Here is a 27,759-nt window from a genome sequence, read left to right as displayed (position 1 = left end):
CAACTAGGTTTTGTGCACTCCTTCCTGGGTGGTTCGTCTAAAATGCAACTCTGATGACTCCATACCTATCTAAAACCTTCAGTGATTCCTCCCCATTGTCCTCAAGATAAAGCTTGTTTGGCATAATGTTCTTCATTATCTAGCTCTCCCTACATTGTACCATGTTACAGACATGCCTTCCACTCTTCATCCCTCTTCACCCCTGTACACATCATGCTCTCGTGACACTAAACTACTTCTAATTTTTCAAAATAGGCAGGTCTTAACCTCTGAATGTTTGCCTATTCTTCTCCCTCTTGCCTAGAATTCTCTTCCTTATCTTCTTTACCTGCCTATGGCAATCACTGTCCTAGACTCATCTTTTTATTTTTAATTGAAGTATAGTTGATTTACAATGTTGTGTTAGTTCCCGATATACAGCGAAGTGATTCAGATATATATATATATATATATATATATATACACACACACACACACACACACACACACACACACACACACACACACAAAGAGTAGGACCTTATTGTTTATCTATTTATATCCAGTAGTTTGTATCTGCTAATCCCAAACTCGTTATTTATCCCTCTGACCCCCCTTTCCCCTTTAGTAACCTTTCCCCTTTGGTAACCTTCGGTGTTCTTCCCTTCTGCTCTCCACATGGTTAGCTCATTTATATCCTTCAGATCTTAACTGTGCTTCCATCAGCTAGGGCTTCCCTGACCACCTCATCTAAATGGGGTTTCCCTGATATTCTATCATCGTACTCTGTTAGTTTCTTTCATATCATGTTTGGTCGCCATAGACTTATTTATGGGTTCATTTACTTGTTAACTGCCTATGGCCTCCTCTGGACTTTAAGCTTCATGAAGGCAGACCATCACCAGTATACATTCAGAATCTAGCAGAGAACTTGGCACACAGAACCACCCAAGAGTAGCCATCAAATGAATGAATGGCCCTTCCTCCACTGTATGATAATTGCCTCTTAATTTTATCTGTATCCATTGCTGGAATCTGAATTCCTTTTGGCAAAGAGTCACATCTTATGCGTCCCACCAGGTACTCAACACGGTTACTGAAGTGTAGAATGTATGAATATTGATCCCGCATGGACTATTAGAGGTTATTTTTACCTCTCCCTCTCATTGTAGTACAGCTGCTAAAAGAGTAGATCTCTGGAGTCATATGGACACAACCTTCCAGGCGTGCTGGTATATCCCAAAGAAGGGGGCAGAGAAAAGGAATAAGCATCTTGTGACACCCCACCCTGCACTTCCACCCATGTGCCAGGCACTATGCTGGGCTACAGTGAATCTGCTGAGAGGCAGAAAATGAAGAACTGATTTCCTAAGCCAGAACAGCCCTCAGTCTTCTTGAGAGGACCCCAGTGCCCTGAACACTTTCTTATCCTTGCCTGTAGAATGGAAGCCAAAGAAAGGCATTGTAATATCCAGCTTACGTCTATTTAGAAAAACATTTCTCATCCAAGAGACATCAAGAATTTACCGTTTATCCTGGCACACCCTAGGGGATGAAAGGTGTTAATATCATCACCCTGGTTCTATGATTGCCCTAGCTCAGGGGAGCCTAAGTCAATACTTGTGGATAGACTGATGGCCCCAGTTGTCAGACTGAGGGACCAAGGTTGAAGAAGCCATAAAGGCCAAGGGAACAATCTGAGAACACAAGAGTAGAATGCACAGTGAAAACAATGTTTAGAAGTGGAGTCCCTATAATACTCATTTCCTCAACTAGAATAAAATTAGATTATATATATATATAAAACTATCACTAAGCACAGTGCCAGGCACACTGAAAATTCTTAAAAAATGTTCTTGGTCTTTCTTTCTCCTTTTCTTGCTCTGGGGGGGGGGATTTATACAGATTTTAATGGGAAGATTTAGATATACCCTGAGATTTGGCATATGGGGGACCAGTACATTTTTAAAGTGATCCTCAGTGGGATTATAGAAATCACAGAAGCAAAAGAGGTTTGAAGAATAAATCATATCAAGAAAAGTTGATTGTTCTCAAAGGAATAACAAAACATTCCATGGAAAGTGGGATAAAAGAAAGACAGATTGAGAGAGAGGATGGGAATTAGCAGAACCTTGCACCCCTGAGAGACCGGAAATTAACAGAATCACAATGAGAAATGACCACTGCTTGCAGTGACCGCTGTAAAAGGAGCTCAGAACAGGCTGGGCTTCTCTGTCTCCAGTCCTCCTCCTCCAGTAGACCATAAACTTGCTGAGGTCAGGAGTCATGTCTTCCACTGACCCTCCGTCCCCACCAATGGTCTGGTTTATTCTCCACAGAGCAGCCAAAGTAATCCTTTTAAAAGGTAAATCTGACTGTGTCTTCCGTCTGCTCAAAAACAAAAATCTTGAATAAAGTGCAGTGGTCTTAGAGCTTTCTACAGTGACCCGCATGGTTTGATCCTTGGCTAAATTTTAGCTCTCATCTGTCCCCCATTCCCTCCCACTTTGGTTCAGTCACAGTGCCCTTTACAATGTCCACTGAGCTTGCCAAGCTGGCTGCTGCTTCCCGGCCTTGGGACTTGCTGTTCCTTTGGGCTAAAGGGATCTCCTCCATATAACCATGGCTTGATCTCTCTCTTTATTCAGTTCAGAGTCCTGTTTGAGTGCCACCTCATCAAGGATGGCTTCTTCACCTGAAATAGTTCCCATCTGTCACTCCAACACCTCTCGTCATTCTATGTCTCCTTACTCATCTCTATTTTTCTTTAGAATGCTTACCAATTCCTGGAGTATGTGTGCGCTCTCTCTCTCTCTCTCTCCATACATACAAACATAAACATACACACACTCACATATAGGTATATGTGTGTGTATGTGCGTGAGCACAATTTCCATGAAAACAGGGATTTTTTTTTCTTTGTTCACTGTTATACCATAAGTGCTCATAAGACACTCATCAGACAGTCAGAGGACCTGGATTTTAACCTTGGCTCTGCTGTCAACCTTGAATCCAGCACTTGTGGATTATGCCAACATCTTCCCACCGAACCGTGCCATCACCATAACCTCATTCTGAACCACTGGTAAAGATTCTTTAAGAAAAGTAAGACAATAATGGGCAGTTTAGAGGAAAAGAGCTGAAGTTATAATCAATGGAAGGCGATCTCTGGCTACGCAGTAACATCTCTGGATATTTGGCCCTACATAGAAAGAGACTCCAGTTGCCATTTACATGCATGGGTACATCTAGTTATTGTTTACTTAATTCATAAGCTCACAGAACGCTTCTCTTCAGGATGAAGCCTAGAAGGATTACAGTAAATCAAGAGTATAAAATACTCAATCTGTTTATCAACACTTGTTTCTATGGTTTCAAATAGGATTTGCTGATGCTAAGCTCTGAGATAGGGGTGACCTGCATTGCTGTTTGCAGACAGCACTAAGTCGTACCACAAGAGGCATACAGTTTTTGATTCCAAGGGATTTGTTGTCCCTTCCAAATAACTAACTTCACTTAATAACAACTATTCCTATTTCTAAGATCTGAAGCATAGTGAGTGCTAGTCTTGATATAGTCTATTTATAGACCTGATAAGATAGAGACACATTTTCCTTTGCAAGACAATAAAAAGAAATTGGAAGGGAAGAGAACCAATATTGAATGCCCACTAAGTATATGAACTGGAGATAAAATTTTGAGAGTCATCAAAATATAGAAGGAAATGAAGCCAAGAATGTAGATGGGATCACGGGAAAGACCACAAAGAGAGAAGAGGTCCAAGAATGTAGCTGTGATAAATTTTGTTGTTAGTGATAGAGAAAAGGATCATTGGCCTGAAAAGGAGATTAAGAAATAGTCAGAGATACAGAAGTAAAACTGGGTGAGGGTGACATTCTGGAAAGCCAAGAAAAGAGAGTGTTGGAAGGAGAAGGAGTGATCATTGGTGCCACATGGAGCTGAGAGCTCAAGGAAGGGGACTGGAAGACATCCTGTGGTCGCCGAGGACCGGAACATTAAACGTTTCAGGGGCCGATGGTGACAGAATCAAACTGGAGTGGGCAAGGGAGGAGTGAGGAAACTGACCAAGAGTACAGGCAATGCTTTGGAGCAACTTAGCTCTAAAGAGAGGGAAAAATACAGAGAGGTAGTTGGAAAGCGGGATGAAGTCAGCTGGCATGTGAAGAGACGTGGGATGTAAATCCAGTCTGACTCTAAGATTGAATTCTATAAATTACTGCTTCTGGACCACCCTATGCTGCTGTTTCTCTGGGTTTACATGCTAATCCATAAATCCTCCCTTTCTTCCTATTTTCAATCAAAACTACTCACATGAGGTTCAGCTACAGAAGAAAGTTCTGGACATTTTGAGTATTTCATTGCAAAGTCTAACCTATCCCTTAGATTTGTGTTGAGGTTTAAGATCTTCAGAGACTGGCATTTCCATGGTCTACTTTCATCCTCATAACACCTGGAAAATGAATTAATAAGCAGGGTAGGATTATTGTAATTTTATAGGTGAGGAAACTGAGTCACCAAGACATTGATGGCAGAATTGGTACCAGAAGCCAAGACCTCAGTCCAGTGTTCTTGCTACTCCATGAGAAGGTAGGCAGGTGATGGATGACTGACATCTGCTGCTTAACTCTAGAACAATCCCCTCCAAAATGTCCGCCTCTTTTATAATCATTAGTAATAGTAGTAGAAGTAGTAGTAGTGGTTGTTGTCATTGTCATCGTACAGTTTACAAAGCCTTTCCAAATACATTGCTTCCGTAAACTCAAAATAAATTCTCAGAGCTATCCATGGCTGGTTCTCTCATGTCTACTATCCCATAGTCTGATAAGGAAACTAAGGTTCAAACAACTATGTATGTGGGAGCTGAGATTTGAATCCAGATCTCTAAACTCTACATCTGTGCTCTTTCCTTTGGGCTAGAGGTTTTAAAATGCTGGATCCCCTCAAGAATTTGATAAAAGCTATGGCCCCTCTTCCCAGAAATGTACGCGTTAAGTATATAATCAACAAAACTCTGCACACAATTAAGGGGTTCCCTGGTGATCTGAGGTTAGGCATCCCTCTTCTAGGTTATGTGGTCTCTAAGCCAACTAAAGTGCTAGTTATTGGCTAAGTGGTATGATTCCTGTAGATGGTAATGACATTGTAACTAGAGACTCCTAGAAGGGAAAGCTTATGAAACTTTTCTCAAACTCCTTGGTGGGATCAATCCTTCTCTACACCCTGATGACACAGTGTTTATATTCTAGTCAGTATGCACTTCATTCTGCTCTGTGCAGGTGTGCCTCCCCATAAGAACAGACGTCCCTTGGTGGAATGGAAATGTCTAATACGAGTAACTACAACAGCTTTTATCACTACCACTACCACTTACTGAATACTTATTATAGCTCAGCAAATGTTGCTATATCCCAGACACTATTTGAATTCATTTAATTTTCTCAACAACCTTATGAGGTGTTTACTATTATTATTTTCCTGTACAGTGAAGTACTAAGGCACAATGAGGTTAAGTACATTGCCCAGGGTAACAAGCTACTAAAGGGTGTAGCTGAGACAGGCAATTTGGCTCCAGGATCTAGGATAGTAACCTCCACCTTCGACTATCTCCCTTTTGCCAGGTATTAGCTACATGAATGGGGTTTCTCTGAAAATATTATAAAATACCTTACTTTTGTTAAAAAGCCCAACCACTAAGCATTATTATCATGAAATTCATTCAATAATTATTCTTCAAACTTATTTCAAAATAATTTTAGATTTACAGAAAAATTGCAAAAATAGTATGCAGACTTCCCCTATACTCACCATCTAAGAAACTAACATAAATACAGTATTATTACTAATCTCCATACTTATTTGAATGTTGACAGTTTTCCCCACTAATGTGCTTTTTTCTGGCCAAGATCTAACCCATGATCATACATTGTTTCTAGATGTAGTAGCATCTTAGTCTCCTCAAATCTGGGACAATTCTCTAGTAATTCCTTAAGTTTCCTAATCTTTGAAGCATATTGGCTAATAATTTTGTAGAAATTACATAGGTTAATTCTTTTCTTTCCCAAACCCCCATTAGTGTGATCATGTTATTTATTATTAATACTATAGGTTCATTTTTTTCACTGCTTGTATCTCACCCCCACCACACACATCCATCCATCTATCTATCTATCTCTCTTTTATTTATTTTCAGGGGGACATGAAGCATCGTCATGATTCTAAGAGTACGAGGTATATAAACAGGTATACTCAAAGAAGTGCTGCTCCCTCCTACTACCCCGTTCCCATTTCCCCATTATTTCCATTCCATTCCTACCCCACCTCCTATAGGTAACAACCTTATTACTTTCTTGTTTAACTTCCCTATATTTCTTTTGCATAAATGAGTAGATACACATATATTTTCTTATATCACCTTCTTTTTACATAAAAAGGAGTATATTATAAACACTCCGTTATGGACTTCCCTGGTGGTACAGTGGTTAAGAATCCACCTGCCAACGCAGGGGACATGGATTCGAACCCTGGTGAGGGAAGAACTCACATGCCGAGGAGCAACTAAGCCCGTGTGCCACAACTACTGAAGCCCATGCACCTAGGGCTCGTGCTCTGCAACAAGAGAAGCCACCATGATGAGAAGTCCGCGCACCACAATGAAGAGTAGCCCCCGCCCGCCACAACTAGAGAAAGCCCACGTGCAGCAACAAAGACCCAACGTAGCCAAAAAAATAATAAATAAATAAATAATATACTGTGCTTTCTTCACTTAACAATATATTCTAGAAATCACTCCTATCAGTTACTATCCTGTTTCACAGATGAAAAGACAGGCTTAAAGAAGTTGAATAACTTGCCCAAGGTCACATAGTTATTAAGCAGAAAAACTGGAGTTGAATCCAAGAAACTTTGACTCAAAAAATCCATGCTCTTTCTTCTGTGTCAGAGCTTCTCAACCATGATTACTGGCATATTCTTGGAGGATCTCTAGTTTTTTGTGAACTCTCTTAGATTGTTTTGAAAATTAATACATGTATGTCCTGTATCATCCAGATGACTATCTTATAACAAAGTACTGCCAGGCATTTTCATTGCTCACAGGATCTGAAAATCATGCAGCTGCCTAAAGTCAGTGCCCCCAGCGTGGTCGGGCATGGAAAGCTGTAGAGAACAGAGAGAGCTGTTACCTGGCTGTGGCCTTGGCTTGTAGTTCAGGGAAGGCAGCATGGCCCTGCACCATGTGATCTATCTGAAAAACAAGAGAGATGGGTCAATTTTATAGCTTCTCTAGTCCATGTTAAAGCCAGAAGAAGATATATTAAAATGTCTGTTTCTTTCAATTCTTTGTCTACAGAGGATCCAAGAATGTTAAAATGCTAACTCAGCAAGAGTGTCTCAGCTCTTTCAGAAATCTAGCTTTGTTTAACCAACTGCTGGCCTCTTGGATTTATAAAACAAAGAAGTTTAAAGAGAAGAACAGCAGGAAAAGAAACTCCCAAGGCTGAACTGGTAGCAGCAGGTAGTATCAGGTCCAAGAATGAGGTTTGACAGAGGCATGAGAAGGAGGTGTAACTCAGGGTAAATGGGGTGGAGGGGGGCCGGCCTGGGTGTTAAAAGCACTGACCTCTGGATTACATCATCCCCCCCCCCCTTACCCCACGCTGTTACCCCAGGGCAATGTCAGACCCTGAATTATTCTCTGCGTCTTACTAATGGAGAAGCTGAGTGAAAGAGTCTATGAGGAGGGAGTCCCAGTTTAAAAAAACACAAAAAAGAGTTGCCCCAGAGCTGTCAAGAGAATCTCCCCTGACTGAGAAGTTATCGCATGGGAAACTGGGACAGAGCTCTCCAAGGACAGAAATGTCTGAGCTCTGCAGACAACCATCGTGTCATTTGAAATTCCACGTCTAGGATTTATTCCTTAACCCACTCGGTGGCTCTAAACAAAATAATATGCACTGTGCATCAGGAAGGGATGTGTTTCCCCATGCTGTGACTCTGCTTGCTAAAACACACCCAACAATGGGCTTAAGTTCCTGAACCTAATCTGTGTACGGCTCAAGGTTTACATGAATCTCCAAAACAACCATTCTGACCTATTTATTTTCATTCAAACTACGAACAGACTGGTTATTGTGGCCTCATGGAGAGAGTTTCCCCGAGCATGCTTCCTGAGCGTCAGGTCTGTGTAAATATAAATAAATAAATAAATAAAGAGGACGAGATTTTGTTCTGGAGACACCGAGGCTGGGTCTGGGTTCTGGCTCTGATACTAACTAGCTATGTGACTTTGTGCAAGTCACCTAACTGCTCTGAGCTTCAGTGACCTCCTCTCCCCCTAACCCCGTCCTAGTCTCCTTTTAAAACAGGATTTCTGCGACATAGAGTGTGCCTACCATAATGCCAACAACAGAATAAATGATATCACCTAAAATTTACTGACTCATTTACCATATACCAATACTAAGCTATGCATTTTACATATATTATCTCATTTATTCCTTATAACCCTCCCGTGAAGAAGATACTATTAGCCACCATGGAGATGAGAAAACCAGGACTAGAAGAGATTAAGTAACTTGCCTAAGGTCATAGGGGAGTAAGTGACAGATCTAGTTCTCAAACTGAGGTCTCTCTGTACCTGAAGTCCTTGGTCTTAACTACCATGTCACATTGTCTATGCAACTTCCAGGTATAAGTTGTCAAATTCCATTTGTGTAGTGCTGCAGAAATGTTTCAAAGTAATACCAAAGCGACTGGTGATTTCAATGGAAAGAAAATCATTCAGGTTTTGAATATTTACTTGCTGAAGGCTCAGTTTTGGGTTACTGCAATGAAGGCACAGTTTGGACCTTAAAGAGTTTGCAATCCAGTCGGAGCATCACAATGAAGCCACTGGCATCAATAATGGATAATTAAAGCCATTACTTGATTTGATGCTAGTTTCTATGGGAAGTGCTTTAGGAGGTCAGAGAAGGGAGATTTAAATGAGCTTCCCGGAGGAAGCACAGAAGCTCGCATGTGTCCCACATGCATGAATGCAGTTATTTGGTATTTACCGAATGCCTAATGCACCAGGTACTGGGACTAGGCTCTGGGATAGAGTGGAAAATAAGAAATACATACAATACATAATAGCATAAAGCAAGAAGTCAATAATTTGGCAATTACTGTATAGTTGTATATATAACATTTGGCAATTATTATATAGTTGTATATATAATAATTGCCAAGAACAGGCAGTTTGGAGGAGTAAAGGGCTAGAGGCAAGGGATACCAGAATGGAGGCTGTGATGAGTAGAGATATGAAGATGGAAAGACGAATCTGGGTATAGACAGTAAGAAGACTGGTCTAGCCCTGAGACTGGCATATTATAGACGCTCAATAAGTATTTATTGGATAAATGTGGGATGTACAAACCATAATGGACCACATGCCCACAGAATACCATGTACTTCATGGGAGCACTTACCACGCTTTATATTTGTGTCTGTTTGTGTGGGGCACACAATGGTCAGAGGATAACTGTATGTTAAATTAGAGAATAAATGAAGTGGTGAAAATATGGATGCATGAGGAGGGTATGGACAGACAGTGGTTCTTAAAAGTCAGATAAGTGACTACTGTTTTACTGAATTGTAGGCCACAGGAAATTATTTCCATTTGTGGAGCAAAATAATGACAAGTTAAGGAAAATTAACCCAGTAGGGTATGTACAATGGGGAGAGGACTAGGCACAGAGGGTAGGAAACACAGACAGGGCTCAGAGGCTGACACTGGGAATACGAGGCACAAATATCCCCTGCCCTTGCTCCATTGCAGCATTTATCAAGTTCTTCTATAACTATTAGTTTATATGTCTATCTCTTACCTTACGCTCTGAGCTCTTTTAAATCAAAAGCCTCATTATTTCCCATTCTTCAGTGCCTACAATGCCTGGCATCTCGAAAGAATGAATGAGACACATTTTGAAGAAAATAAAACAAAACTTAGTGACTGAATAGTTACAGAGTATAAGAAAATCAGAGTGAAAGGATGACTTTGAACTTTTGGGTCTAAGAAAAGGAAATGTGGTCGTTTTAATCATGTCTTTTTATTTTTCTGTATTTGTGATGCTTTGGGATCTGGGGCCCTGTTGACCCTGGAGAGACTGCCCTTTCCAGGGCTAGCCAATTCCTAGAGATAGTAAAGGACTCCACTGGCCTGTGAGCATGCCTTTCACATGCAAACTGACTAATACAGAGCACACCTCCTCACCACGTCCTCTATTTCCCTGCTCTGATCACCCCAGAGCCAGGTACCAGACAACTAGGGACAACCTTAGTGCTTCCCATTTGGCCCTGCGTGGTTTAGCCGGGCCCCTCTTCTTGAGAACTGTGAGTAACAAACTATCCTTTCAGTGGCAATCATCTCCAGATCTGCTGGCCTCATCATACCTGAATAATAATAAAATCCACATTTTAAGACAGTAGCTGAAAACACGGGCTTTGGAAACAGACTTAGGTTCAAAACTCATGGTCTATACTTATATTCTCTGCTACCTAAGTTACTTGACCTCTCAGAGCCTCTTCTCTTACAACTGTAAAATGTGGACAGTAAAATTTGCTTTGCAGGGAAGGTTGTAGTGAGTGATATATAGGTGGCTTTTAGATCATAGATCATAACACCTATTATTAAAGAGAAGGAAGTACCACCAAAAGAGTAAAAATGGTTGGAAGAACAAGATCTTAAAAGGTCAGCTGCAGTTTTGTTTTGTTTTGTTTTTCCCCACAGCATCTGATGGCAAAGGCCCACCCTGATTATCAAAGAAGGAGCCAGTTTGTCAAATAACTGAGTACTCATTTCAAAAGTCTGGAGCGCCTGTTCCAAGGGTTGATCTTTCTACTTCTGTTCTCTAATGCATTTAGCACAGTATAGAAGATCACAGCATCCCATTAAGTGGTTATTTGTTTCCCAATGAAATAACAAGTGTGACCACAATAACTATATTTGCCAAGTGGTTGCCTTAGAAATATATAGACAGAACTATCCTGACTCTATGACTCTTTTCTTGTTTCCTCCATCTTCTCAGATTTCAGCTCTGAGAGCTGGCAGCTGTAGGAGTAGGCAGAAAAGGCTACAAGCTATTTGGATAGGTAGGAAGCTTAAGCTGGGTGGAGTCAGATCTTCTTCAGGATGGCTTTTGGGTCAGGATCAAGAGGAAAAGACCATCTTACAATACACAACTAGAATTGTGGGTTTTTTTGGGCATTTCCTTATTAAGGTGGCACCTGCATTTGGAACATGGGAAAAATAGAAATGCAATACAGTATAACACAGAGATCATACATGGGTAGTATGAGGTGGCATCTGGCCCACAGATGTATTTTATTTGGGATATATAATGTTTTTAAAAATGAGCCAATATTTTAAAACTGGGAGATTTCACTTTAAGTCCAGATTTTATTTTCTCTTGAAGAACTGGTGAACGTGAAACACTGGGTCACCATATTCCCCCATGGCAAGGGTCAGCTGGAGCTGCGTGGTGACTGATCCCTTCAGCCAGGCCTGCACCCTCCAGTTTGTGAGAGGCACCACCACTCAATTTATCATCATGATGGCACTAATGTTTTCCTTGTAGTAGCAATCTATTTCTCTATGCCAATCTATCTGTCAAAGGAGGGAACATGGAATTCAGCCCGAGAGTACTGAGAGCTGAAACGAAACTTCTCTGTAGAAGTAAAAAAAATACCTCTTTGCCTGGTCTGTTTATTCATTTATGCTGTCTGACTCCTTTAAGCATTTGCGTTTTTGACCCTTGATATGGCAGAGAGAACGCAGACAAGGACTCCTGAGACCTGAGCTCAACTCTGGCTCAGGGCATGACCTTGGACAAGACCATTTCTAATTCTCTCTCTAAAACACTGAATAAGTTAATACGACAAATAGGAAAGAGTTTGTAAAATTACACAGAGAACTGCACTGCATGAGATAGCAAAACCGTTGGCAAAGAGTTTACAGGCAAGAAAAACACATCACAAAGGCAAATTTAAAATTTAAGAATTTTAGGTTCCATGATCATTTTGCTAAGACAAAGCTATCTTATTGCATGATGGGTTTTTCTCTATTAAAATCAGTTTTATCTATTAGTCTTTTCTTTTTTTTTTTTTTAATAGGAGATGGAGCAATCTGCTCTTTTTTAAAAATTTTATTTATTTATTTATTTTTGGCTGCATTGGGTCTTTGTTGCTGCGCGTGGGCTTTCTCCAGTTGCAGCGAGTCGGGGTGGGGCTATTCTTCGTTGCGGTGCACGGGCTTCTCATTGCGGTGGCTTCTCTTGTTGTGGAGCACGGGCTCTAGACACACGGGCTCAGTAGTTGTGGTTCGTGGGCTCAGTAGTTGTGGCTCGTGGGCTCTAGAGCACAGGCTCAGTAGTTGTGGCACACGGGATTAGTTGCTCTGGGACATGTGGGGTCTTCCTGGACCAGGGCTCGGACCGGTGCCCCCTGCATTGGCAGGTGGATTCTTAATCACTGCGCCACCAAGACTATCTATTAGTCTTGAGGTTGTCTTTTCCCTTCTTTACAGGTAAAACAATCATTAGGCTCAGAGCAATGTTCATCACTTGTGACAACTGCTTTTTTTCCATTTGTATTTACCTGTAATGTCACTTACTCATCTAAGCTATTTCAACTCTTTGCTTACCTAATCTTCTTATCTCAAAGCAAAAACATTTTGCCTGATTTTTCCCAGCTTTCAAATTCTCATGAAAATCTAATGAAAGAAGAAAGCCCAATCTAGACAATTTTTTTTATACTGCTGGAAAGGACTGCGAGTTTCAATACTGAACAGTTCCTAGGAACAACAAACATTCCTGAGAGGAAAATATAAACTATATGTTTTGTGTTCTTTTTTTTTTTTTACAACTTTAATATAAGCTTTACATAGGACAATTTCTCTTACAAGTCGATCAATTCTGATTTAATGAAGGGCTAGTTTAGTCAATTTCATTCACCATCAAAATTGGTAGCTTTGTTCATTTTTACAGTTTGTTAGTTCACTTATTCATGAAACTAACGTGATATATGTCTACTTTGTGCTAGGCATCATTCTAATAATTCAGGATACAAAGACAAATAGAAGTCGTCACTTTCACAAAGCTCTGCCTTATGAAGGGAAAATGGGTATCCCAATATTCAAATATAGTCTAGCCTGATAAGGCTTTATAGATTTAATGAATGTTAATTGAACACCTACTCTGCTCTGGTCATAGTCAGTAAGCACAGGGGATTCAGTAGCAATTAAGGCAGGTGTACTTTCTGTCCACACAGAGATTATATTCTATTGACGTATAGAGTCAACAAATACATATAATAATTAAAGATAGTGATTAGTTCTTTGAAGGAAATGGATAAGTTACTGTAATATGAACACTGATTTTAGGTAGAGGGTTCAGGAAAGACCTGAGGGTGAAATTTAAGCTAAGACATGAAAAAAAAAAAAAGAACCAACAATTTCCAAGTAAAGAGAAAGACAAATGCAAAGATTCTGTAGTAGCAAAGAGCTTCATATGTCCTAGGAATTGACAGGAGTCCAGTGAGACTAGACTGGAGTAAATAAGTAGGAAAGTTGTATAAAATGAGGATAGAGAGGTAGAAAGTGGAGAAAATCAAGCAGGCCATGGCAAAGGCTTTAGATTTTATTCTAAGTACAATGAGAGGATACAGAAAGATTTTTTTTAAATTGAAGTACAGTTGATTTACAGTATTTTGTTAGTTTCAGGTTTACAGCATAGTGATTCAGTTTTTTTTTTTCTGATTATATTCCATTATAGGTTATTACAAGGATTGAATATAGTTCCTGTGTTATACAGTAAATCCTTGTTGCTTATCTATTTTAGGTTATAGTAGTTTGTATCTGTTAATGCCATACTCCTAATTTGTCCCTCCCTCCATAACTTTGGTAGCCATAACTTTGTTTTCTATGTCTGTGAGTCTGTTTATATTTTGTATATATATTCATTTGTATTATTTTTTAGATTCTACATATAAGTGATATAGTATTTGTTTTTCTCTGTTTGATTTACTTCACTAAGTATAATATTTTCTGGGTCCATCCATGTTGCTGCAAATGGCAATATTTCATTCTTTTTTATGGCTGAGTAATATTCCATTGTATATATATATATATATATATATACCACATCTTCTTAAGCCAATCATCTGTTGATGGGCACTTGGGTGGTTTCCATGTCTTGGCTATTGTAAATAGTGCTGCTATGAACATTGGGGTGCATGTATCTTTTTGAATTAGAGTTTTCTTTTTTCTGGATATATACCCAGGAGTGGGATTGCTAGATCATATGGTAGCACTATTTTTAGCACTATTTTTTTTTTTAAGGAACTTCCATACTATTTTCCATAATGGCTGCACCAATTTAAATACATTCCCACCAACAGCATATGAGGGTTCCCTTTTCTCCACACCCTCTACAGCATTTATTATTTGTAGACTTTTTGATGATAGCTATTCTGACTGCAATGAAATTGGAACACTCCCTCACACCATATACAAAAATAAAGTCAAAATGGTTTAAAGACCTAAATTTAAAACGTGACACCATAAAAATCCTAGAAGAGGACATAGGCATTCTTTGACATAAATCGTAGCAATACATTTTCTTAGATCAGTCTCTCAAGGCAAAAGAAATAAAAGCAAAAATAAACAAATGGGACCTAATCAAACTTAAAAGCCTTTGCATAGCAAAGGAAACCATCAACAAAATGAAAAGACAACCTACAGAATGGGAGAAAATATTTGCAAACGTTGTGACCAATAAGGGATTAGTCTCCAAAATATGCAAACAGCTCATACAACTCAATATCAAAAAAACAAACAACCCAATCCAAAAATGGGCAGAAGACCTAGATAGACATTTTTCTAAAGAAGACATACAGATTGCCAACAGAAGGGTTTTAATCAGGGAAGAAACGTAATCTTATTTGCTTTAAAAGAAATCAGTCAGGAGTTCCACTTCTTCTTCTTTTTTTTTTTTTTTTGGAGACTTTTGATTAAATGTTTATTCATTTTAATTTTGCCTTTTTAAAAATTCTGAAGCCAGTATATTGTTTTTTCCACATCTGAAATATTTTTCCTTTTTTTTTAAATTTTATTTTATTATTATTATTTTTATACAGCACGTTCTTATTAGTTATCTATTTTATACATATTAGTGTATACTGTATACATGTCAATCCCAATCTCCCAATTCATCCCACCACCACAACTGCTCTGCCCAGTTCCACTCCTTAAAATGGCTAAATAGTTCTTATCATATGAATTCTTTCCCAGGTAACAATTATAAATGCTGATCAAAATATATCAAACAATTCTCTGAAGATACTGGAAAGTGACCAAAGCCAGGTAGAAACTGAGAAGGAATAGACACATTGAAGGAAAAAACAGTTTTATATGTGTTTCTTGATTTTACAGATTTTTGCCTGAGAGCAGGCCCTAATCAGTGCCATGCAGGACAGCTAATACTCAGATAGATAGAAATATGCAGTCTTCATAGCTAAGAGATGAGAGGTCAGAGTTCAAGGCCACCATAGCAACTAGAAAATAAAAGGTAAGGAGATCTCAGAAAGGAGAGAGACATAGAAAGGGAGCTCAACACTATGCTTAAAGGTTACCTTAATCTCTGGATGATCTCTGAATTACATAATAAGTAGCCCAACTAAGGCTTAAAGAACTCAACAAAGGAGAGACAAAACTTGGAGTTTGAGTTGTCATTAAATTACCTGCTTAAAAAAAATACTCTTCAGAGAAATAAGAATAATCCACTGTCTCTACAATACATCAATTAACAATGTTCAAGATATGAGTCAAAATTACTAGACATATGAAGAAACAGGAAAATGTAATTCTTACTTAAGAGAACGGCTATTTAATGAACAATAACCCAGAGATAACACAGATGTTAAAATTAGAAGACAAGAATTTTAAAGCCAGTAATTTAACAATGCTTAAGGATGTAAAGGATAACACTCTCATAACTAACAAACAGATAGGAAATGGCAAAGAAATGGAAACGATTAAAAAGTAGAAATTCTCGTATTGATAAATATAATATCTGAAATGTATGGGTCCATGAGCTGGTTGGAGATTGCAGACAGAAGAGTCAATGAACTTGAAAAAAGACCAATAGAGAGTGTCTAATTGAGAGAGAGAGGGAGAGAGACAGAGAGAGAAAGACAGAGAAATATTGGGGGGAATAAAAAAACCCAGAAGCCCTCAGGGGCTATGGAACAATATGGAACAAAGGTCTTAAAACTGTGTAATTGGAGTCACAGTAGGAGGAGTAAGAGCAAATAGGGCAGAAAAGACATTTAAATATATACATGCTAAAGATTTCCCAAACTTGGTGAAAGACAGGAATTTACAAATTCAAGAAGTATAGCAAACCTGGGGGAGGAAGGATAAATTCCCAAAACACCATATCTGGGCACACCATAATAAAAACTAAGATTAAGAGAAAATCTTAAAAGTAGCCAGAGAAAAAGAATACACTGTACATTGGGGAAGAACAAAATAAATGATGTCTGACTTCTCATAAGAAACAATGGTGCCAGAATACAATACATTGACATCTTTAAGTGTTGAAGGAAGAAAAAAGAAAACTAAGAAGGTGTGTTTTTGTTTGTTTGTTTGTTTGCCAGTAGGCCTGCAACAACAAAAGAAATGCTAAAGGAAGTTCTTCAAGCTGAAGGGAAATACCAGGTGGAAGCTTAAATTTTCATAAAGAAATAAAAAACAATGGAAATGGTAAATATGTAGGTAAACACAAAGGATTATGCTTTGTTTCTCAGAACTTTTTTGAAATATGTATGACTGTTATGGACTGAATTGTATCCTTTCAAAATTCAGATGTTGAAGCCCAACCCCCAATACAACTGCATTTGGAGATGGAGGTAATTAAGGTTAAATGAGATCATAAGGGTGGGGCCCTAATCTGATGGAATTGGTGTCCTTATAAGAAGAGTAAGGTAATTAGGAAGCTGTGCAGGAATCCAGGTGGGTGTACAAAAAATACAGTGAAAGCCTGGGCAGGAGGAGAGAACACAGAGGCATCTGTTTATGCAGAGCTGGTCTTTGTATCCATGAAGTCATTCCAATTAGCTAATGTGAGATGCTGGGGACACACCTAAGTCTATATACCTAGATCCTGTCAAGGCTGATAACACATAAGTTTCTCTCTCATGGCCTTACAAAGCCAGCCAACTCTATGTGCTTTAATATACTTGAAAAGAAAGGCACACTAACTGATACAATAATTGCTTCTCAAGGAAGTCTACAAGAGAACTGTTAAGAAAAATTCAGAAAGGCAGCTCTATAAAAGTCAGGTTCAATTCTGGAAAGATCTGGGGCTTCCGGTAGCTGACTTGGGTTTGAATCAAGGCTCTCCCCATTTACAACTGTTAAGACCTTGATCAAGTTACCTCACTGTTCTGAGCCTTAGTCACTAGTAAAACTGACATAATAAAACTGACCACATAGACATGCTGTGAAGATCAGATGAAATCCTGAATCTTCGTGAGGGCCTCAATGTGCTGAGCATAGAACAGATTCTCCCAGTCGGCTGTAGGGGTAGTGCAATCAACTTTTATGTGCTACAATAAATTATAATTGTCAGTTCCATATCCAACTTTCCCACTAGATGATAAGCCACTGGAGGACAGGAATCATGTGTGACCATATTCTTGCCTGGTCCAGAGTAATCCCTCAGGAAATCTCTGTAACATGCTGGAAAGAGTGACTGAATGAAGGGATGACATCACTACCTCTAACCGGGACAGCACTGAGGACATGGCAAGCTCTTCATATGGAAGAGCTGGCTGACCCCCCCTGAGGCTAGCCCCAGGCTGAGGGGCTTTGGTGATAAGGAAGGAGGCAGACAGGCATTCGCAATGCTCCAATTCTAAAACTCCAAGAGCTAGAACCCTGCAAACATTATGACCCTGTGGCCCAAATTTATAAATTTAAATTCTGGCTTCAAACAATTCAAAGGTAACTCCCCACCAAGCCCAATTGTCCCAGAAAGCCAATTCCACCACAAGGGCAGCTTAGGAAACTGTCTTAGGCTCTCTTACCCGATGCCTCCCCCAATAAAAATGACTTCAAGTAAGACAGAGAAGAGTGCTTGGAGAGAGGGATGGCTGAGGTCCAGTTGGAAATAAGCTTCAGCATCTGGACACAGTGACTGTACCAGTTGGTGCTCTGTGGAAAAAGCCTGGGCAAAAAGTGATGGTTTTTGCAAAACTATTCTGGAGAGTGTATCAACAAGCACGAGACAATCTTTGATGGGTGTTTGGTGAACTGAAGTAAATCATCCATGGGAATGGGGTATGTGCCCTTCTAAGAGGAAATAAATAGCAGCAGCACAAGCTTGAAATGAGTGAAAAACAAGCCCAAATCTCAGACAGATGAAATTGCAAAGGCTCCAGAGCCAGAAAAGATCCTATCCTATTTTTTTCTTCATCCTGAAGTTAACCAGATGGAGATTTTTTTTTAAAGTACCAATCTATTCATATACTTGGAATGAAGGATTTTGCTTTGTGATGGAAGATCTGTATTTAATTGTAAAAATGAAACAAAATATCTTTTTTCCAAATCTAGAGTTTAGATAAATTTTGTTTCTTTTTTCTTTTTTCCCTCTCTTCTTTCCCCTCCTTTACTTCCCTTTTCTTCTTCTATCTCTTCCCTTCTGCTTTAGATGATATATTTACAACTGCATGTTTATAATATATTCTGGACAATGTAATAACAGAGCAGCCACTTTCAGACATAGCATATGAGAGAATATGTACATATGAAACACGGAATAAAAGCAATGTAACTTCCTCTTATGGTGTTCTGTATGATGACAACAGGCTGTAAAACCAGTGATAAACCAGAATAAGTAAATGGAAAGGAAAGGTGAGTACCAACGGAAACAGGTAAAAAGGCCATTGACAGTGCATCAGGAATCTCTCCAGGCTGTGCTTGCTACCCTGAGTTTCAGTTCCTCATCTGTAAAATATGGATAATAACTGTACCTAACTTATAGGGGTATCAGAGGATTAAATAAAATAGGACATGAAAAGCTCTTGGAGTTGAGACTGGGATATAAGTCTTCAAAATAAATATTAGGCATTGTGATTATTATGAGTATCATTCAAGGATTAACATGATTATATATATATATAAATATTTCCCACAGGAAAACGTACTCAATAAGGTACAATTATTGTTGTTATTATTATTACCATCATCATTGTTATTATTTTTATATCTCTTTATTTTATAAGTGGTTTCTGTCTCTTTGCTTGGCCTCTCTGGACTGATGATTTATTGGACAGTCTGTTTTGTTCTTGATTCAGATTTTGCCCCATTATGCTAACTTCTCGACTTCCTTAGATTTTGCTTTCTGTAACCCATGGGTAAGTCAGTCATACCCCATTCCTACGTCCAATGAAACTCTATACATAGAACTGCCCTAAGTGTAACTCTACATGCAACTTCATTGGTTGATGATGCAAAATCAACTAGCTAGATAAAGACCAGCAAGTCCCATGATTCTTGTCAAAAACCATAGTGGACTATTATGAAGATTTTATTAATGGTCAGAAAAGGGTCATTTTTTAAAATTTAAATTCAGGCTTAGGAAACAGGCATAACCAATTCTTGCCCACCAAGATATGTCATAATGTTTGGGCAAAGATGGCTTATATCCATAGCAACAGAGCCAACTCTGAGTCAAATACTGGGAAGAGCATTTCTAGACTGACACAGATGGTCAATTAGTAAACTAACTCTCTGAAAACCTGTTGATGGACAGCTTCATGGACAATGCATCCTGCACAAAGAGTCAGTTTACTGGATTGTTATCCTTGTTAAAAAAGACTCTGGGTTGTGTCTGTTATGAGTTCTGGTTCTCCTAAGGGTAATTATACCATGACGTGGGCTTGAAAAGGGCTATGTTTCAGTAACGGGTTTTCTATGTGTCATAGAAAGGGAGTGGATATTTAAGTTGAAAGTTGTGTAAATACATGACACTAGTTTAAATAGGAGACTGTAAAGTTTCAATCCCACTGTACCTTAGGCATAGAGTGATGTCTTTTTCTTGACTTTTCTAGAAAAGTCTAAGTGGTTATTAAGACCTATCAGATGTTATTTAATTTATACTCACTGTGCTTCCCTACTAGACAATGAGCTCCTTAAAACCAGGGACTAATGGGGGACTACTTCATGTATCTCTACAGCCTGGCACAAGAGTGAAGGCACAAAACATGCTCTTTGAATCCAGCCACCACCTATGTGTGCATCAACTTTGAGAGAGAACTTGAGGCAGCTAAGAATAAAAGAGAAACACACTAAGAAATGGAAATCAATGGTTATTTGTATCCACATCCAGCTTGAGATCAGATCACTTTTTTTTTTTAAATTTTTTTTTCCCTTAGATTCCGTATATATGTGTTAGCATACTGTATTTGTTTTTCTCTTTCTGACTTAGTTCACTCTGTATGACAGACTCTAACTCCATCCACCTCATTACAAATACCTCCATTTCATTTCTTTTTATGGCTGAGTAATATTCCATTGTATATATGTGCCACATCTTCTTTATCCATTCATCTGTCGATGGACATTTAGGTTGCTTCCATGTCCTGGCTATTGTAAATAGAGCTGCAATGAACATTTTGGTACATGATTCTTTTTGACCTATGGTTTTCTCAGGGAATATGCCCAGTATTGGGATTGCTGGGTCGTATGGTAGTTCTATTTGTAGTTTTTTAAGGAACCTCCATACTGTTCTCCATAGTGGCTGTATCAATTTACATTCCCACCAACAGTGCAAGAGTGTTCCCTTTCCTCCACACCCTCTCCAGCATTTATTGTTTCTAGATTTTTTGATGATGGCCATTCTGACCGGTGTGAGATGATATCTCATTGTAGTTTTGATTTGCATTTCTCTAATGATTAATGATGTTGAGCATTCTTTCATGTATCTGTAGGCCATCTGTATATCTTCTTTGGAGAAATGTCTATTTAGGTCTTCTGCCCATTTTTGGATTGGGTTGTTCGTTTTTTTGTTATTGAGCTGCATGAGCTGCTTGTAAATCTTGGAGATTAATCCTTTGTCAGTTGCTTCATTTGCAAATATTTTCTCCCATTCTGAGGGTTGTCTTTTGGTCTTGTTTATGGTTTCCTTTGCTGTGCAAAAGCTTTTCAGTTTCATTAGGTCCCATTTGTTTATTTGTGTTCTTATTTCCATTTCTCTGGGAGCTGGGTCAAAAAGAATCTTGCTGTGATGTATGTCATAGAGTGTTCTGCCTATGTTTTCCTCTAAGAGTTTGATAGTGTCTGCCCTTACACTTAGGTCTTTAATCCATTTTGAGTTTATTTTTGTGCATGGTGTCAGGGAGTGTTCTAATTTCATACTTTTACATGTACCTGTCCAATTTTCCCAGCACCACTTATTGAAGAGGCTGTCTTTTCTCCACTGTATATGCTTGCCTCCTTTATCAAAGATAAGGTGACCATATGTGCGTGGGTTTATCTCTGGGCTTTCTATCCTGTTCCATTGATCTATATTTCTGTTTTTGTGCCAGTACCAAATTGTCTTGATTACTGAAGCTTTGTAATATAGTCTGAAGTCAGGGAGCCTGATTCCCCTGGCTCCATTTTTCGTTCTCAAGATTGCTTTGGCTATTCGGGGTCTTTTGTGTTTCCATACAAATTGTGAAATTTTTTGTTCTAGTTCTGTGAAAAATGCCAGTGGTAGTTTGATAGGGATTGCATTGAATCTGTAGATTGCTTTGGGTAGTAGAGTCATTTTCACAATGTTGATTCTTCCAATCCAGGAACATGGTATATCTCTCCATCTATTTGTATCATCTTTACTTTCTTTCATCAGTGTCTTATAATTTTCTGCATACACGTCTTTTGTCTCCTTAGGTAGGTTTATTCCTAGATATTTTATTCTTTTTGTTGCAATGGTAAATGGGAGTGTTTTCTTAATTTCACTTTCAGATTTTTCATCATTAGTGTATAGAAATGCAAGAGATTTCTGTGCATTAATTTTGTATCCTGCTACTTTACCAAATTCATTGATTAGCTCTAGGAGTTTTCTGGTAGCATCTTTAGGATTCTCTATGTATAGTATCATGTCATCTGCAAATAGTGACAGCTTTACTTCTTCTTTTCCGATTTGGATTCCTTTTATTTCTTTGTCTTCTCTGATTGCTGTGGCTAGGACTTCCAGAACTATGTTGAATAATAGTGGTGAGAGTGGGCAACCTTGTCTTGTTCCTGATCTTAGTGGAAATGGTTTCAGTTTTTCACCATTGAGGACAATGTTGGCTGTGGGTGAGATCAGATCACTTTTGATTTGGCTGGACATTTAGAAGAGCTGGTAGGGGAGCAGACCATAAACAGATGACTTCAATGCAACATAGTGAATGTGAGGCTGAGTAATTGAGCCTGGGTCTTATTTTCCCTTGCTTTCCACATTTAATCCCTCCAAGGTCCGCTGATCTCTTGACCTCAATTCTCAGTCATTATTGCCACTGTCCATTATTGCCAAAGTCCTCATGGCTTTTTGTCTGTGGACTAACCTATTAAAGCTGGTCTCTCTTCATCCAGTGGTGCACCCTCAGGCCTTCTTCCTGACGGCTGCTAGCCAGTTTTTATAACAGAGGTCTGACAACACCCGTCACTATTCCAATCTTTCACCTATTCCCCGTGGTCTACTACCTGAAGTTCAACTCCTTAGCATGTTTTACAGGGACTTCTTCTGTTTGGTCCCTGCCCAGCTCTCTAACTTTTATTGTAAGTCATTCTTCTAAGAACAGTTTATGCCACAACTGAAATTCTGCAATTACCCTCAAATAGGCCTTGCTATTTTTTACTGCCATGTCTTTGTTCCTATGCAAGTTCTCTTACCTAGAAGAATATCCCTACCTTTCTTTGTCTGGTTGGTCCCTATTTATCATTAAGGTGCAGTACAAATGCTTTCTCCCCTGCAAAGAATTCCTTAATCTAGTTTTGTGCGAACTCTGTGCCTTGTACCTCTGGTATAGTACTCATCTCACTTTTATAGATCTTCTGTCTTCCCTATGAGATGACCCCATGAATTCAACACATTTTCTCCAAGCACCTTCTACAAACCAGGCACTGAGCTAAATACAAAGAGAAGTATGATATAACCCATGCCTTTAAAGAGTGCGTAGATTTCTGGAAAAGACAGATTATCTCAGAATGTGCTAAGAACTGGAGTTACATCTTAAAGATCAAGTAAAACTAGCAAGTGATAAAGAACTCTCCGAGTAGGGAAAGAAGCATATACAAAGGCACAGAGGAGTAGAATAACAGGAGCCATGGGGAAGCTGTGAGTAGGGCAATCTGGCCTCAGTGACAAGTACATGGGTGAGACTGGAGGGGACAGACGACAAAGGGAATGATGTGCCCAGAAAACTATCTGAGCTATGTCCCAAGGGCTACAGGGAACCATTGAAGGATTCTGGCTGGAGATTAACATAGTCCTTTTTACAAAGTAGAATATTACTCCTGTTGCCATGAGAAAAATGGGCTGTTATGAGAAAGAAAGATAGGTGAGAAGATGGGTTAGTCATCAGTGCCTGGATCAACATTTATTCCTTTGGCAAACACAGGCTGCATATGCTCCATATGTGAGACTTTAGGCTAAGAGAAAGTTAATTCTTCTGACGTAGGAGTCTGCAAATCTTCCAGATCCTGGGTATACGGGGAATGTAACAAAATGGACTAGTCAAGGGTGTAAAAACATTAAAGACCATACGAAGATAGTGTCAACTTACCAATTTTCCAGTAACGCTCTGGCCACCTTCATTCAGCCAGAACCCAGGGACCATGGCTGAGAAATAAGGGCCCCAGACTCCTGGTACAAAGATTGGGTTTTTGCTGATCTGGAAAGAAAGGGGCAAAGTATGTGAAAATATTGTCCCTCAAGGCTAGAAGGAGCCTTACCCTCCTCCCATGTGATGTTTCTATGACCACGAAATTCAGCTTCTTATTAAATACCTTTGATGGTGGGGAAGTTAGTCCTGACAAAGAACAGGCCTGGCTTCACCTCTGGAAACCTTTCTGATAAACTCATTCAGGTGTCAAGGTAGCAAAAGAGATCATTTTGGAAAGAAACTGTCCCTGGCCAGCTCCCTCTCTGTGGTAGACTGATTGTAATAATGGTCCCCATTTTCTAGCCCTCCCTGCTTCCACCCACTGTGCAATATGACTTCGCAGCGTCTCTTGTTGAGAGGTGGGGTCCCCACCCCTTGAGTCTGGGTCAACCTTGTGACTTGGTTTGGCCAACAGAATGAGGCGGAAGTGACACTGTGCACCGGTTTTCCAGGCCTAGGCCTCGACAACTGTGTGCTTCTGCTCTTCCTTCTCTCCCTCTGCCACAAGAACATGCCTCAGCGAGCCTGCTGGATGGATATGCAGCAAGCTGAGTCAGCTCAGTTGTCACACGTGATGTTTCAGATACATGAGAGGGCCCAAATAGGATCAGCAAATCCTTGTAGTCAACCAGCAACTGGCGAGCCCGAATCACCAGAATCAACCAGCCAATCGATAGACTTGTGAACAAAAATACATGTCCTTTTGTATACCGCTAGGATTTTATGTTTGTTTCTAACCTAGTATTTTAATGGCATGAAATAACTGATATATCCCCCTCCTTCTACAAATACTTATTAGACACCTTATAGCATACCATTTCTCTCAACTGGGTGCTGAGGACACAGAGATGAATCAGAAAGAGTTCTTGTCTTCAAGAAGCTCCTCATCTCAGGGTAGTTAGATAAGTAAATAGTCAAATAGAAAACAGTGTGGTCCATGGGATGGTAAAGACAAAACATAGAATACTGTGGAGGGGCACGGCGGGTGAGGAATGAAATGGTCCAGAGATGGCTTCTTAGAGAATGGGACATAAGCTTAGACTAGTAAGATTTAGCCAGATGAATTAGAACAGGCATTCCATGTCAAGGGAATAGCTTGAACAAAGACATGCAGGTGAGAGAGATGCTCTCATTATTCAAGATACGGCAACATCTTTTTTTGGTAGCAGACCGTGGAAGCCCATTAGGTGTTAGGAAAGGACATCAAGAGATGAACCAGGACAGGCAGGGATGGACCACGTGTTCACTCATCTGGAATGGCATGAGCTTCTCATCCACCAAGCAGGGATGAATGCTGAACTGATATTATGGTTGTGGAAGGGTGTATTAAAAGGTAGGGAGGAAAAAGGAGTTAGGCACACTGGGTCTCCTCCTGCGTGTCTTGAGGCTGGGCAGAGAATCTGTTCATTCATTTATTCTACAAATATTTATTCAGCCCTTACTACGCCAGGCCCTGGGGATATAAAAGTGAACGGAATATAACCATAATTTCTGCCCTCATAAAGTTTATAGTACAGCACTTCAGCATATGGATAAACCTTCCTTAAATGTCTGAGCTCTAACTATTCTGGTTCTCTTTTCACTAAATGAGTGAGTCTTCAAATCAGCAAGAATTCCACCCTCCAAAGAGGAAGGGGGTGAGGGAAGGCAGGAGACTATACAATATTAGCAACTTTAAACTTTGTCAAATAAAGGTAATTTATAAAAGGGTAAATTTAACACCTAAAGGAAAAAGAATGATCTCAGGGGGAAAAAAAGGTTTTTTGTTTTCTTTTTTTTTTTTCCTGCAAGAAAAGACAGTTTAGCTTTCATTGACATATTCACTCATTCCTTTATGGGTTCAACAGATGTTTCCTGAGCTCCTACTGTGATCCAGGCACTGAAAGTAAATGTAAACAAAAGAGAATAGTCTCCACCTTCATGGAGCTGCTCTCTTCAGAGGGTGGCAGACTAGGGTGACGCAATGATTCACGTTTGGCCAGGATTCTCCCAGTTTTAGCACAAAAAGTCCTATGTCCTGGAAAGCTCTCAGCACTAGGCAAAAGGGACAACTGGTCACCCTAAGATGGACATCACACAAACGTATAAATACAAACTGTGATAAATAAATGAAAGAATATCAAAAGGTATTATAAGAGCTCGTAAGTGAGGGACCTAATATAGTCTAGGGGTCAGGTAAGGCTTTTCTGAAGAAGTGATATTTGAATTAAGATGAAAACATACATAGAAATTATTCAGGTGTGAGTATATGTATATCTGTCTGTATTTGTATATATGTGTGTGTGTGTGTTTGTGTTGGTATAAGATACAGAGAGTGTTCCAGACAGAAGAATCACACACTAAATGGTCTTCATTTTTGTCACTCTGTCTTTGCCAGTGGAAATTTTATCACATGCCAACTCTAGAAACTACTGCCCTACACTGCATGCCCCAGCTGCTTTGGGGTGAATAAGACAGCCCATGCCAAGCACTTGGGATCCAGGGCTTGGACAGGTGGATGGATACCCACCAAAGTCAAGCCATCTCTTTTCATGCCCTGCACCCCTTCCCTTCCAGAACTCTTCCAGCACCATTAGACAGATTAGTTTCAGAGAGGTTGCATGTTGTCCACAGTCACACAGGTAGAAAATGGCCGAGGTGGGACTTGAACTCAGGTAGATACTGGCCTCAAACCCCAGGATATGCTTTTTAAAAAACAAACAAACAAACAAAACTTGTATACATAAATTGCTTAGGAGAGTTTTGCATCACCTCCCCCCACCGAAACCCCAAACCCCACGATTTAAAGATGTTCTTGCATCAGGTTTTGAAGAACTCCATTGGCAGACTGGGGCTCTGCTGATCAAAAATGGCAGGTGAAGGCTCTGCCTGGCTCTGTCCAGAAATTTCTGAGTTGGCTCCTGCTTGTGCTCACTCATTTGGAATGGCACACGCTTCTCATTAGACGTCATGACTAAAGCAAGGAAACAAGGACACAGAAATATGTTCCCCAGAGCACCTCTAATCACTCCCAAACTCTGGGAGAAAACAAGTAATAGTTTGTTTTGACAGAGAGAGAGAGTGAGCACATTCATGTATTTATGTGTGCTTTAATCCTTTGCAATAAACCTAAATACTTAAAAATATTTTTGTGAAAGCTCTTTCTTTTTTTTTTTTTTCAAACATCTTTATTGAAGTATAATTGCCTTACAATAGTGTGTTAGCATCTGCTTTATAACAAAGTGAATCTGTTATACATATACAATATGTTCCCATTTCTCTTCCCTCTTGCATCTCCCTCCCTCCCACCCTCCCCATCCCACCCCTCTAGGTGGTCACAAAGCACCGAGCTGATCTCCCTGTGCTATGCGGCTGCTTCCCACTAGCTATCTATTTTACATTTGGTAGTGTATATATGTCCATGACACTCTCTTACCCTGTCACATCTCACCCCACCCCCTCCCCATATCCTCAAGTCCATTCTCTAGTAGGTCTGTGTCTTTATTCCCGTCTTGCCACTAGGTTCTTCAGGGCCTTTTTTTTTTTTTCCCTTAGATTCCATATATATGTGTTAGCATACTGTATTTGTTTTTCTCTTTCTGACTTAGTTCACTCTGTATGACAGACTCTAACTCCATCCACCTCATTACAAATACCTCCATTTCGTTTCTTTTTATGGCTGAGTAATATTCCATTGTATATATGTGCCACATCTTCTTTATCCATTCATCTGTCGATGGACATTTAGGTTGCTTCCATGTCCTGGCTATTGTAAATAGAGCTGCAATGAACATTTTGGTACATGACTCTTTTTGACCTATGGTTTTCTCA

General features: G+C 39.5%; 1 protein-coding gene across 12 annotated transcripts in view; it reads right to left on the bottom strand.

The window, feature by feature from the left end:
- FGGY (FGGY carbohydrate kinase domain containing) overlaps positions 1-27,759 on the bottom strand; it is a 434,091-nt gene that overhangs the window by 121,712 nt on the left and 284,620 nt on the right. For all 12 annotated transcript variants that reach the window (XM_057531672.1, XM_057531675.1, XM_057531680.1 and 9 more), the window contains 2 exons: positions 23,851-23,958; positions 7,182-7,243 (listed from right to left, as the gene is read on the bottom strand). In XM_057531672.1, the coding sequence (XP_057387655.1) occupies positions 7,182-7,243; positions 23,851-23,958 (170 nt within the window). The remainder of the gene's footprint in view (positions 1-7,181; positions 7,244-23,850; positions 23,959-27,759) is intronic.

Source organism: Balaenoptera acutorostrata, chromosome 1 (genome assembly GCF_949987535.1).
Source record: "Balaenoptera acutorostrata chromosome 1, mBalAcu1.1, whole genome shotgun sequence".
NCBI classification, from domain to species: domain Eukaryota; kingdom Metazoa; phylum Chordata; class Mammalia; order Artiodactyla; family Balaenopteridae; genus Balaenoptera; species Balaenoptera acutorostrata.
The sequence above is the reverse complement of the archived record's forward strand: the minus strand, read 5'-3'. Positions and strand labels throughout refer to the sequence as shown.